Source organism: Hypanus sabinus, chromosome 16, assembly GCF_030144855.1.
Source record: "Hypanus sabinus isolate sHypSab1 chromosome 16, sHypSab1.hap1, whole genome shotgun sequence".
Taxonomy (NCBI): Eukaryota; Metazoa; Chordata; class Chondrichthyes; order Myliobatiformes; family Dasyatidae; genus Hypanus; species Hypanus sabinus.
Genome location: NC_082721.1, coordinates 23769398 through 23783220, shown reverse-complemented (window position 1 = coordinate 23783220; position 13823 = coordinate 23769398). Strand labels below are relative to the sequence as shown.

At 38.6% G+C, this 13823-nt stretch overlaps 1 protein-coding gene and 1 pseudogene across 2 annotated transcripts in view; one reads left to right on the top strand and one right to left on the bottom strand.

The window, feature by feature from the left end:
• The window catches only part of LOC132406081 (insulin receptor-like), a 217360-nt gene that overhangs the window by 75122 nt on the left and 128415 nt on the right, over nt 1-13823 (bottom strand). For both annotated transcript variants that reach the window (XM_059991287.1, XM_059991288.1), the window contains exon 3: nt 6347-6668. In XM_059991287.1, the coding sequence (XP_059847270.1) occupies nt 6347-6668 (322 nt within the window). The remainder of the gene's footprint in view (nt 1-6346; nt 6669-13823) is intronic.
• Nucleotides 4447-5424, top strand: LOC132406083 (peptidyl-prolyl cis-trans isomerase-like; annotated as a pseudogene).

The window sequence follows — 13823 nt, the reverse complement described above, 5'->3', positions numbered from 1 at the left end:
GATCCTCATATGTACACAGCGAGTTTCAGCACAATCATCAACACAGTTCATAGAACAGAGACTAGGAGACAAAACTTGCAGGCATTAAACAATGTCAAACACTCCAATATTGCCATCTAATATTCCCTTCTTTCCTTTGTATGTGGATAAAAACTGGTTCTATGAACTGAACAGATATCCATGCCGAAATGAAGCATTACAAAGTGAAACAATCTTTTATGTAAAATTGATTTATTTCCTTCTCACCCCACACTCTGCTTTTGGGCTGATATTAAGGATATCAAAATGGATCCTGAAAAAAAATGCTTAAATAAATAGGCTGTGTACTCTCAGCAGGTCAGTCAACATCTACGGAAAAAAAAGACAGCATTAATGACAACTGTTTAGCTGTTTGAGGTATCCAACTGAGATATGTACACTAGATTACATATCAGTGTAGAATTAACTGATCTCAACTGGTATAGTTGGCGGTCCACTAATTGAGCAAACAGGAAATAGCAAATCCCAGCTTCCATTTTCTGATGGAAAGTTGCTTTGTGTATAACGGTGGCTGGCATGAATGGACTTAACATGAAATCATTTGTTCACAATCAAGAAGAAACACCATTTTACACCAGTGGAATCATAGACAAGAAAGTCTATGCAGTCTTCTTCTTTGATGGAGAAAAAGGGCAGAAACTAATTGCCTTAAAATATATTCAATAAAGTTTGAAGAACAAGGACTCTAGAAATAACTTTAAAAAAGGTCACTGACCTTATTGCTTCTGGAGACCTTCCCTCAGCAGCAGCAATCTCCAGACCATACACAGTCCTTTTCTACCTCCTCCCCAAGACCCACCAGTACAACTGCTCCAGTAGACTCAGCGCTTCAGGCTGTTTTCACAGTGTACAACTTATTTCTTCCCACCTTTACTTACTCATCTTGTTGGGACTCTTCCTATTTGTATCCACAGTACCTTCTGATACCATTTACTACTTTGCTGGTTTCTATTTTCCTGCTCTGTCTACTAGTTTTCACCAGTTATTCACTCCATCTACAATTTCATCCCAGTCCAGAATGGCCTAGGGATTCCTTGTTACTTCCTTGAACAAGGGATCCAATTAGCTTTCTTCCACCACTACCCTCCTTCATCTGGTTGAACCCATTAAATAATTGAACAACTTCTCTTTGAACTGTACTCATTTTTACAAAATTAAATGTAGAACTCTAGGAGTCCACATTGATCCAAGGTGTGCAGAATCCCTGCAGGAAACACAGAGCAGGCCACGGTTCAATCCTATACAGACCACCTTCTTCTTTTTCTCTTCCTCATGTGAACCAGTGATTCCCTTCCACTTCCTCCAATTTAGTCTACAGTATTTGGTACTGAGTGTTTTCTTTACACTGTGTGGCAACTTGCAGTACCTCCTGTAGGACTGAGGGGTTACTCAGAGCTTCTAGCTGCCTGTCACTGTCACTCCATTGTGACCTCTATCCTTGATCCATTATACTGTTCCAACAAAGCCTACCATAAGCTTGATGAGTGCTACCCAACCCTGCCACTAGTCACATTACAGAACCAAGAACTTGATATTGCATTCGACAATTTCAGAAAACCTAACAGGCAAGTTATCAGCTTGTAACATTAATGCCATTTTCTCTCCCCAGAGGTATTGCCTGCTCTGCTGAAGGTCCTTTTAAATTTCAGATTTCCACCAACTGTATAGCTTTCAAAAATGTGAAATTATAGAGAATATTCAGAAAATAATATCATCTAAGGAAAGAAGGGATCACGGTCCCAGCATTTTTTATTCTCTCTCTCACAACTTTCTTTCATTTCCTTCCTGCACTTCTTTGTGACAGATCAGGTGATGCAATTAACAGAGTTTAACTACCCTCTTCAGCTGGTTCTACCACTACCGGTGTCATTGAGACTGCTTACGCTCAAACATTCCCTTTGTTCTCTCCACTTCTCCCCCTTCTCTGCAACTTAAACACGTATTCTTAATTCTCATTAAAGTCACTGAGCTAAAATACAAGCTGTTTTTCTTCTCTTAGATACTGCCTGGCCTTCTGAGTATTTCCAGCATATTCTCCTTTTTATTTTAAATAAAGCTTCACTGCCTTCCTCATGAAAAAAAAACAAAGCAGTATCAACTGCAGTGAATTTCCTTTACCTCTTCACAGCACAGCATACAAAGAATGGCTTTAGCTGAACAAAGACTGCAATTGTTTCTCCCCTGTGATAGTCTGACAGCTTCATCTCTGTCCAACAGCGTTAATTTGCCATTTATGAGTGAATGATGAACTGCCACACATAGAGGCCAGCTCTTTCATTTACCGCTTCACACTGTCCAACAGTTTGTAAACAGCCATTGTCCAATTCTGAGTACAGACATGAGCTCATTTCAGTTTGTCAGGAGCGTTCACATGGAAAAAAAAGCAAAAAATAAAGGGTGGGAAAAATTTTGCTTTTGTATAGTGTATTTCACTGCTTCAGGCTATCACTAAGTGCTTTATAATCAATGAAGCTTTCTGAATTATAGTGACCAGATTATCAGGTTTTGTACTGGGGATTGATGGATGAATATAAAACACCAGGCCATCAGGAGATCTCTTCAGAACATCTTCAAAATACAATAAAACTCCAATAATCCTCTACTTGACCATTTAGAAATCCTGATGGTTCAGCATCTGACTCAGTTGGTTATGCTTTTAGTGCCTCTTGACTTAGTGCTTGTTTTCTTCCCATGTTTTCTAACAACTCACTGTGGACTCATTGCCCATGCTTCCTCCTGACTGAATGGAGTACAAGTTCCTGAACTTCCTTTGTACCGACTGTGGCCCCTGTTCCTGCACTTCTTTCCAACTCAGGCCATGTTTTCCACCCTCCCTTTTGGCTCACAGAACTTCACTTCCTGCACTATCATTCAGCTTGCTGGGGCCCTGTTTCCCAGAGTCTTTAAATTAACCAGGGGCCTATATCCCATGCTGCCTTAAAACTTAATGGGTTCGCTGTGGAGTTTATATAAAATATTTTATAAATTAGGTAAATTTTAAAAATGCATTGAGGTATTAACACCCAATAGACTCGGGCACTGAGTGTGACTTATTATCAGAATTTTACTCTAGTGCCAAGTGATCCTTTAAGTAATCTACTTCAGAGTTTGTTTCAATGACTCATTTGAAGCCAGGCACTCCAATGGTACAGTTACCTCTCAATATTGCATTTAATAACAACTTGGATTTGTGCTCCAATCTCTGGAGTGCAATAATTATTCAATAAAATAAATAGAATGTGAGCTTAACAATTTGCCTTTGCATTACTCCTTTAATATGAAAACATTTCATGAACTTTCAGTCAGACTACACTAGACTTAAAACACCATCTACCCCTTTACCTCCACAGATACTGCCTGACTTGATTACTTCCTCTAGCAGTTTGATTTTTTTGCTCCATACTCAAACATCTCAGTCCCTAGTGTCTCCGTGCTCTGACCGATCTCAGTAAAAAGGGAAAGGAAAATTTTGAAGTGATTCCTCTCAGGTTATTCTCCAATGACTCCATGTCACAAGATCAGATACATATTAAGTGGATCAGGCCAAAATTTCTTTCTTAGGTGACACCATTTTTCTAGACACATGTAAAGAAAATGCAAATTGAATAGGGTTCAATATTTTAGTACAAAGACTACTGTGTCAAGTGGAGAAGGAAGAATAGAGTTTTAAACTGGGAGGGCAAACAGGCAGCATATGTGAAATGGGCAACAGAGCAACTGACTGACAATAAAGTTAAAATGGACACCAATCATGTATGATGCACTCCTGTGGGTTTCCTGACCTGTATGCCTCACAGATGATATTCCTAATATTGATTTATGAATTGATCTTGCAACTTTCCACCAACCTTAAAGCAGCTTTCAAGGACAAAGAAAGTAACAACATAGGTGTGCTTAATGGAGAGGCATGGAACGATTGTTGTTAACCAGGAAAATGCTAATCTGCCTTTGTCACCCTCTGCAGTGAAGTGAAGGAGACTTCACACCTAACAGACTACTTTTAACAGCCTTAGTGTCATGCTACAAATGGCAGAGTGCACAGTTCTGAATTAGGTGGATACGGGTAGTCAGCTTCAAGGTGTTAAGAACCAGCTGTAAAAATGTTTCAGGAGGAATGTAGACAAGCTGAGTAAGCAGGCAAGATCATGGCAAATGGACTATAATGCTGAATAATGTGGCATCACCCAAAATAACAAAAGAGTGAAAAACTGGGTAGGGTTATTTTCTAAAGAGGTTTGGCTGCTTATATGCAGGTCACTGAAAACCAACATGCACAAATAGCAAGTGATTAGAAGGATAAATGGCAGGTTAGCCTTTATATGCAGAAGGGTTCATTTCAGGAGTACAGAAGCTTAAAGGCAATTGTCTAATGCCTTTGTGAGAGTGCACATGAAATACCGCATAGTTTTGGTTTCCTTACCAAGAGAATGTACTTGTATGGAGGAAGATCAGTGAACATTAACTGGACTGGTTCCAGGGATGGTGGGTGGATTTGTCATATTACCAGAGTTGAGTACACTAGGACTATATTATTTAGTAGTTCAGAACAACGAGAAGAGGTCTTTGTTTAAACTTAGAAAACTGTTGAAGGGGAATTAGCACTCCTAGCAGTGTGCTCGGTTGAAGTTAGTACCAAATGGTGAGGGAGGAAAAAAATAGAATGGGCAACCCTCAAGTCTTCTTCAACATTGGTTTTGATAAACAGCCAGTGGACCGCATTGTATTCGAGCTAAGGAGCGATGTTGTTCCAAAAACTGCAGAGAACTTCAGTGTGCTTTGTACCAAGCCAGAGGGTGAGGGGTTTAAGGGATCAATTTTTCACCAAATAATTCCCCGCTTTATGTGCCAAGGTGGAGATTACACAAAAGGCAATAGCACAGGGGGGCAAATCCATCTATGGCAATAAATTTCCAGATGAGAACTTCATACTCAAACCTGAAGGAGCAGGAATACTGTCAATGGCAAATGCTGGGCCCAATACAAATGGATCACAATTTTTTTTATCTGTACTGCCCAAACTAGTTGGTTGGATGGAAAGCATGTTGTGTTTGGCCGTGTGGTAGAAGGCATGGATGTCGTAAATCAAATGGGATCAAAGGGATCGCAGAGTGGAAAGACAAGTGTTACTGTTCGCATTCTTGACTGTGAAACAATGTGATAAAAACATTCCTACGGTGGTTGCTCAGTCTTTCTTCCATTGGTACGTTGCTATGAAGGTGGCAGAATCCAAATCTCAAGTTGATTTGTGTAATCGTACATTTCCAAGTTACCTGAGGCTTTCGCCCAGGTTGGAGCCTGAACCATCAATTTTCAGTGATCTGTGACAGTGCCTAGCCTTCAACTTTTTCATGCGCTATAATGGAATTATGTTTATTTTAGCCTTGTACTAAAACACTTCATTCAAATAAAATGTACGTTTGCTCACCAAAAAAAAGAAAACTGTTGAAGGCAAGATAGGATATATACAGGGAGGATGATTACCCTTAGAAGTCAAGGACATAGTTGACAATAAAGAGTAGGCCACTTGGATCTGAGGTAAAGAAATTTTTCTTCACCAAGTGTGGCGAACCTTTGGAATACTTTGCATCAAAAATGGTGGGGGCTGAATCACTGTGCTCATTCAAAACTGAGATCAAAAGAATTCTGAATATTTTGGGAATCAAGGTATTTGGTGATAGTGTTCAAAAATGGTAGTGAAATAGTCACCATAGTCTTGATGAATGCTGAAGCAGACTTGAAAGGTCAGATGGTTTATTGCCAGGGCTATTTCTTATGTATTTTCTTATGAAATCTGTAAAATGGAAGCCTGGAACATTGGAAAAGTGCCGGATCGATATAAATGTGGCCACTGAGAACATAACAAACACCACATTAATGATATAACCCTTCAATAAATATTCTCTAACTCCTATATTAAAAAACACTATCGTAGTTAAACATTCAGCACTGAAAATTGGGTATTGTTGCAGAAATTGAATTTTAAAAATATACCCGATTATGAAAGCCCTTAACCAAGATGTATTGAATTAACTGCTACAGCAAATTCCTATATAACAGAAAATGCACTTTCAAAACAAACTTTCATAAGGCTTGTAAAAGGCACAGCAGAGATGAACATTTGATCTTCCACACAGTTGCTGTGAAAATATTAATTCTGCTACTTCCAACATGGCAGAAAAATTAAATTTTAAAATAAAATACACACCGAGGACGTGGGATTGCTTCTGCTTTAACTTATCATAAAAAAGGCAGCCCAGGCACTCAGCTTAATTTGATTTCACGATTTAACACTTTACTATGCTCTTACCTGGTAGTGTTCACTATGTATCCTGATGGGCACTCTGCCATACACTCGCCATTGTGGATGACGTGACCAACACATTCACTCTCCTTGGAAGGTTTGCATTCATTACGTAGCATTTGACAGAAGGAAAAGTTCACGCAGCGCCACCCCTCAAACCTGTAGGTGCCAAGAGGGCAGTCAGGGATACACCTGCCTTTGTAGTAGTAGTGCCGGCACGCCACGCACTTTGTCGCATTGCCTGGTTCTGTACAGCTGCCTAAGCATTCATCGTGGCAGCAGCGACCACTAGGCGTGCAAGCTCTCCGATGGCACTCAGAAGGGCAATCTGCAAAACAGGGGGAAAAATACAAGCTTTAATATATTAAAAATAATTGCATTCGATTGGGTTTCGTATTGCCGCTGTTCCCACATATAATGAATGTTTTGTTTGTCATGTTGGCAGATGCAGCAGCTGCTCTAAATCAGCAACATCCCACTAACAGCACAGATAACAACCAGCTAATTTGTTCATTTAATCATTTGAAACTTTGCATAAGTACTTGTATTTATAGAATGCTTATAAAGAGTTAAATGCCTTAAAGAGTTATCATTGGTGTGCTATCAAACAAAATTTGACTGCAGCCCACATTAGGCCAATAGTGGTTTAAGGAAGGTTTTAAGCAGCATTTTAGGATTGGGAAAGACATGGGAAAGCAAAAGAAGGGGTTGGCATTTAGAGAGGGAATTGGCACAGTTTAAGACCTGGGTGCCAATAATGTTGGTGGTATAGAGGAAACCAGGGGTGCAATGAAGGAACACAGATTTGTTGATTGCAGAGCTGGAGGAGACTGCAGACAGGGGCCAAAAGAAATCTTGTCCTGAGCACTATTCAAGTTTCTGTTGGAGTTCTAGCACTGTTCTAGGTAGTGATAGATAAATTCAATGTCAATGTTGTATTACCTCAGAACAATCATCTCATAAATTAAAAACTCAAATCCTGATCTGAAGTTCAAAAACTCAAATTTGAAAGTCAACAGAAACTGTAACACATCACTTTAAACCAAGTTGTACAGACTTTTCAATGCTTTACTATCTATTCTGCAACCAGACAGACATGACAGTCTTGTCAACACAGAGCCACATCATACCCTGTTGTTTATGTTTTGAATTACTCATCGCTCTAATTTAAATCAGGAATAAGTGATCACTTCTGACCTTGCCAGTGACACCCATAAAAATAATTTGAAAAAAACACATGGGATCAAGCCCTGCACAAAGACCAAAGTGTATAACCAGGCTGAGAATTCAAAAGCTGGAATTCCTGCCTAACACTTGATGTTAATGATACAATCTAATTCAAGACCCCACTGGAACGTGGACATGGAAACGGAAACGACGAGATCAAACCATCTAGCTCAAGTATGTTAACCTAAATGAGAGTCCACTGGAATTCTGCACAATTCTTGCACAACAAATTATTCATGAGAAGCTGCAAATTAAGAATTTATGGTCGCAATAGCTAAAATACACACTCACTCACTCGAATTTTGAACTTTAATGAAATGGCCAGATCTGGGCTTAAAAGGATGCAGGAGGATATCTGCACTGGAAGGAATAAAGGATATTGAAGGAAGACAGTAAAACCATTGCTCCTGATTATTGCACCATCGGTGATTCACTGGAGAGCACTCTCACCTTTGAGTCAGCAAGTTCACATCTCTACTGCTGAGATTTGCGTAAAAACAAAAGATACCTTGAGAGAACAGTGCACTGCTGGAGCTGTAGTTTATCCAGACGAGACGGTAAACTAAGCCTTCGTCTGCCCTCTCAGAGGGATGTAAAAGATTCCATTATAGTGTTTGAAAGGATAGGGGAGTTCTGTCCAGTGTACAGGCCAACATTTAATCAGCTGACTAGCTTTGCCAAAGCTAGTTATTAGATTGCTGTCTGTGGGAGCCTGCCTTACACAAATAAGCTGCCACCTTTCTAAAGCAATATACTTGCAAAGTGGTTCATGAGCTGTAAAATACTTTGGAATGCCCAGACATTACAAGAAGTGATTTCAGTCATTCCCCAGTAATTATATACTTATTTGTGGACATGAAGAGGGAGTATCAAAAACCCATCTCAATTTGTGGAACATATAAATTAATATTATTTTAGGATGTTCCACTATTTTGAAAGGATATATTCTATTTGTGGTCCTTTATTAAATGAGTCTCTTAAAAATAGGGCATGTGTAAATTTGTTTTTTTTTATTGTTTATGACACTAACAGCGCCCTCCTTGTGAACTGATTGAGAAGTGGCACAATACATCTATAGCTCACACAGCATCATGTACACACAAAATTTAGCAACAGCAGTGATAATCACAGGCTTGAGATTGCCTGACTGTGACACATTTATGTGACGGTTTAGTTCACTGCCAAGTACCACCTACGTGAACGAGGACAATGTTAAATTATCAGAATTCATAGTACATGCATGGATGCACACGGCAGAAGCACATACTGCAGCAGGTATCTAAATATATCTGCAACTTACAATACTAAGTTCTTTGTTAAAACACTGCTCTAGGGTATAATCTGGAGATTTAATTGCAGGTTACAAATATCACATAGCAGCAATCTGTTTAGTAAGAGTTATACTATAATTAAGGGATTTTTGTACTTTTTGAAAATAAAACAGAGGCGTGATCCTCTTTGTGGTTTCATTGGGTTATGCTTTTTATTAGTGTGCACATCCAGATCTTCTGACCAAAGGAGATTGTTTGGTTTATGTAGGCCACAAAGTCTGCTTGGCAATTCACAGTTAGCAGCAGCAGCAATTCTAGGACATTTACTAGCTGCCAACTTTAAAGAAAGCTGCAGGCAACAACAGTGTTTTTTTGAGGGGAGGTGGAGTTGGGGAGGAGGCTGAAGTCTGCCAGTGGGTCAGACTGCTTTAAAAGGGAAGGAAAAGAATGGATCAGACAGGGTTCATAATACTTAATCCCTATCTAGTTACACCTGGCAGGTCAAGGATAGCAGGCAGAAGAGCACTCTATTAGCCATAATGCTAATCCTGATCAAACAGTCTGCCTGACATTCTCCCTTCACTACAATGTGAAGAGTGGCCACTCAGATTAAGGCAGCTTCACACTACAATCTCAACAAGTGATCATCAACTTGCAAAAAGGGGGGAAAAAATCAAATAATCTAATGGGAGAGAATTTAAAAAGTACATCAAATCACCCATGTGCTACATATTTCTCTTGATTTTATTTGCCACACATTTCAACAGGACTATTGCAAAACCCTGAAATTACTACAAAATACCTGAAAATCAGATGGTAGAGAGATCCACATTCATTTTGTTTATACAAAAATGGCAAAGATAGGATGGGGTAGGAAGAGAGAACTGAAGTGATTAAAAGTTATGGAGAAGGCAGGATTTATTCAAGAGACTAGTTCTCAGCATTTAGATGAAGTGCTAATAAAACTTCAAAGTCCTGAAGGGTTGCAACAATAAATCTATCCACGATTGCTAAGTTTCATGATATCCTCAACCTGAGTACTTGTGCACTACTTATTCAGTTAGCTCAAATAGTACTTGACGTAACCAAGTACAACATCTATATTGGAACAGATCCACCATGAAGGTCCACCGTTGGAAGACAAATCTGTAATTGGCTGTTCTTAATGTAAGTCGAGATACAGCTTTCCACTCAGCAGGACAATAAGCTCAGAATATCTGCAATGTTTTGGTAGACTCCTCATGGAATAAAGCATTACAGTGCCAATGTCCACAGATTTCCTGGCTCTCACTGATGGATGAATCTGTGGAGCCAGTAGTGTCTATGAAAAAGAATGGGAGAAATGAAATTTTTAAAAATACTCAACCTGTCCAAGTTTAAATGTTTTAACTGGATTTAAAATCCATACCTATTTAATATTTTTTAAAATTTGAAATGTAAAAGGCATCATGAACATTCCAAAACGGCAACTGTTTTGACAGATGGAGAGCCTAAGGGTGGGAATCACGGGTGGTAGAAGCTGTGGCTGGCCACTTATATCGGGAAAGGCCCTACACTCCACTAAACTATTCTGGTCATTGCTCTATAACTAGGAGCAGTTCCAAACATAAGCGTAAGATGATGATCCAATATCAATCACCACAATGAATGATACAGGGGGCAGACATTCAGTAACTTCTGAACCAGCAGACCATCTATCACGCTGCACTATGTTTATTTGCTTTTATAACTATCTTGCTATTTGTTTTTTTAAAAGCTAAAATCTGAAGAGCGAAAGATATAGTTAATAGTTAAACATCCCTTTTACAAAAAACTATGCTTGTTATTTTGGTGGTGTGAAGTTCTGTCTTATGACTTAGAGATGAAAGTATGATATATCTGCTGGAATAAGGTTCCAACAACAGATGTGGCACAGAGACACATGGTACCACACAAAGTTACGGAGGAATTGGGAGAGCTTGGGAACAGGTATCTTGGCAAACCCAACCTGGATCTTATCTGCAGCTATTCCCATATGAAGTTTCTTTTGAACTCATTTAGTAGTAAACATGGTGATTCATTCTGCAATCCCACCATCCCTCAAATACATTTCAGAGAAATACATCACTGACTGCTGCCAAAGTAGAAACACAGCAGGCTAACCTGTAGGTTTTTCTGATCTGGGTGACTAACACACTGCAACAGAAGTCCTAATGCAAACCGGAAGTTAGGACTTAAGGAAAGTTATAGAGGCAGCTATTCAGAATTTGTTTAACCATTTATGACATGAAGTGTTCTATCTTTCTGAAATAAAGGTTCAGTCTTCTGTTCAGCTCTGTGCAAATGAACTCATTGCCCTACTTAAATAGAAAGAACTTTTTTGAAGTCCAAGCTATTGTTCTTCTCCAGGATTCCATGACCACAAAAAATAGTTCCTTTGTCAATTATCTTGTTGTGGCTTGGAACAGAACCCAATGCAAAATGACTGTTCATCCACATAACATGCACTCAATAGACCAAATGGCCTCATGTGTTGGAAATTCCAATGATTCTATGACCAATTATGAACTGGAAAAATAAAGTTTTGCAATATATGCATCGTTCTGAGATGTCCCTAGTGTAAATGTGGCAATAAATAAAACTTCAATATAAACATCCTCTTGTGGGTGGGTAGTTACAATATGCCAACACTGTCAAAGAACAATGGCACCTTATAAGTCAAAGGGTGATACAACTTAGAAGTCTTTCTTGTCAACTAAATACACATATCAACACGATTTAAGAATGAATGTAGAGGGAAATTATCTGACACATGATCCCACATACATACTTTATAGTGTCAATATAAATGCTGCACCTGTACTTTGACGTCAACTGAAAACAAGCATTGTGCTGGAGACCTCAAAGAATGGAATGAGATCAGTGCTCTCAAGCTTTAAAGGCAAGTCATGAAAGCTCAGCTGAACAGCACCAGGGCCTCATAAATTTAACACATCAGGTTCTCCATGATAATCAGTCTGAGTCCCTGGATAGTAGCCAGAGATGGCAATTTATAAACAGAGATCCAAGAACACTCTGAGATCTGAGATGGAGAAATTCTCTTATTTCAGGTCTACAAAGTATCCTGAACTTAATTCTTCACTGGGGCCTGTACTCGCCAATTGGTATCTCTAGCCTTGATGCCAGACTTGTCATTAAGTCATTGTAGTGCTGATTATATTATAAGGCTACAACATCTGGAAAATAAAGTTTAGAAAGGCCATGATTTTAAGTCTTGAAATCAATTAAGGGCCATATGGTGGTGGCCTAGAAATATGCAACTTCCATCAGTTTCATGTACTGACTCACCATGGGCAAGGTGTATTAAATTATTTTGCTTTAATATATGCAATATTTTTTCAAAGTTCCACTACATATTAACTCTGTGCAATGACTCACTTTTAATAGCAATTTTAGTATCGAAAATATCTCAATTTGTTTCACATGAAAAATGTGGTTGAATAGAACCTCTTAGAGGAGAAAACTAAAGACAATGATAGATGAAGACTTCTATGGAGTTCATTCCACATTTACAGCCTTGAAAGCTGAAAACAGGGCTGCCAATGGTACAATAACTAAGATAGGTTCTCAAGATCAACTATACTTGAGTTATGATCATTTTAATCTAAACTCTAGAGAACAACCCTGCCCATTCCAATACCAGATAACAATAACTTGACAGAAATTATTTTAAGTAAAACAAACAGGCAAGGGAGTTTTTTAAAACCAAATTATTTTTGTTTCTGTTCTTCTTCACACTTGTTTCTGTTCAAGAGCAGATGGCTGGGTGGACTCAACAGAAACTACAGAAAAAGAACCAAAAACATACTCAAAGAGTTAAATTAATAGAAATGCTAAATCCAGTGACACCATTTCATACATGATTTTACATGGGTGTCAGTAACTGAAACACTTTATTTCCTCTGTCTTTTATTGTTTCTGATCTGTTGGCTTGTAAAATATATCATCCCCAAGGGCTTGACAGATTTCAGCTGCAAGGTTGACTGGAGAAGGTGGGGCTGCTTTCCCTGGAACCCACAAGTCTGAGAAGAAATCTAATAAGGGTGTACAAGAGCATCATTGGTTTAGAAAAGTAGACAGTAATTGTTTTCATTAGCAGATGATTCAGGAACCGGGATACAGATTTAAAATTTTGACCAGAATGCATAAGATGTGAAGAAAAGCTGTGTTTTTTTTTTAAATTGCAGAGTGCTTATGATCTGGAACTATCTGCCAAGGTGATAGAAACAGAATCAAATTCAGATTTAAAAAAAGGAAATTAGAAACTTACTCACAGAGCTTCAGGCCTATGGGAAAGGAGCAAGCTGACTTGGAGTCCATGGAGTGAACAGCCACTGTGCAAATTTATGATTAATACCGTATGCCGTATTTATGATTAATACTGTATACATGCTTTTGGGATGGTCAACGAAGATTCCCAGAAAGCAGAGACAATTAGTTGAACCTTCATTACCACAAGTGCAAACTGGGGCTATTACAACTTGCAGTATTTTGGATGAATCAGAACCCTATGAATATTTGTAAAAGGGAATAAAGATTTTAAAATAAAGTTACATGTAAACAACATGTGTCGCAGCATCAAGATGATTCAAAGTCCTTTATAAATTACAACCAAAATGCAGTTGCTGCTGTAACTTAAAGAACTGCAGTATCCCATATTTGCAAAGTTCCCACAAAGAGCGAATTTAAATGACTAGATAATTTGTTTCAGTGACAGCAGTTAAGAAATAAACATTGGATACTGTCACAATTTAGCATTTCACTCAAGGGACGGCAACACTGAAGTTCAGCCCACTCTTGGTAGTGCTCTGGAGTGTCAAAATTTCATAATTGTTCTTTGAATTAAACTTTCACTTTTTTTCCCTCAATCACACGTTTTAGGTATAAGGCAAGTGACTTGCTTTCATGGGGGACAAAAGAGAAAGTTTAATTTTTACTTTTGAAAA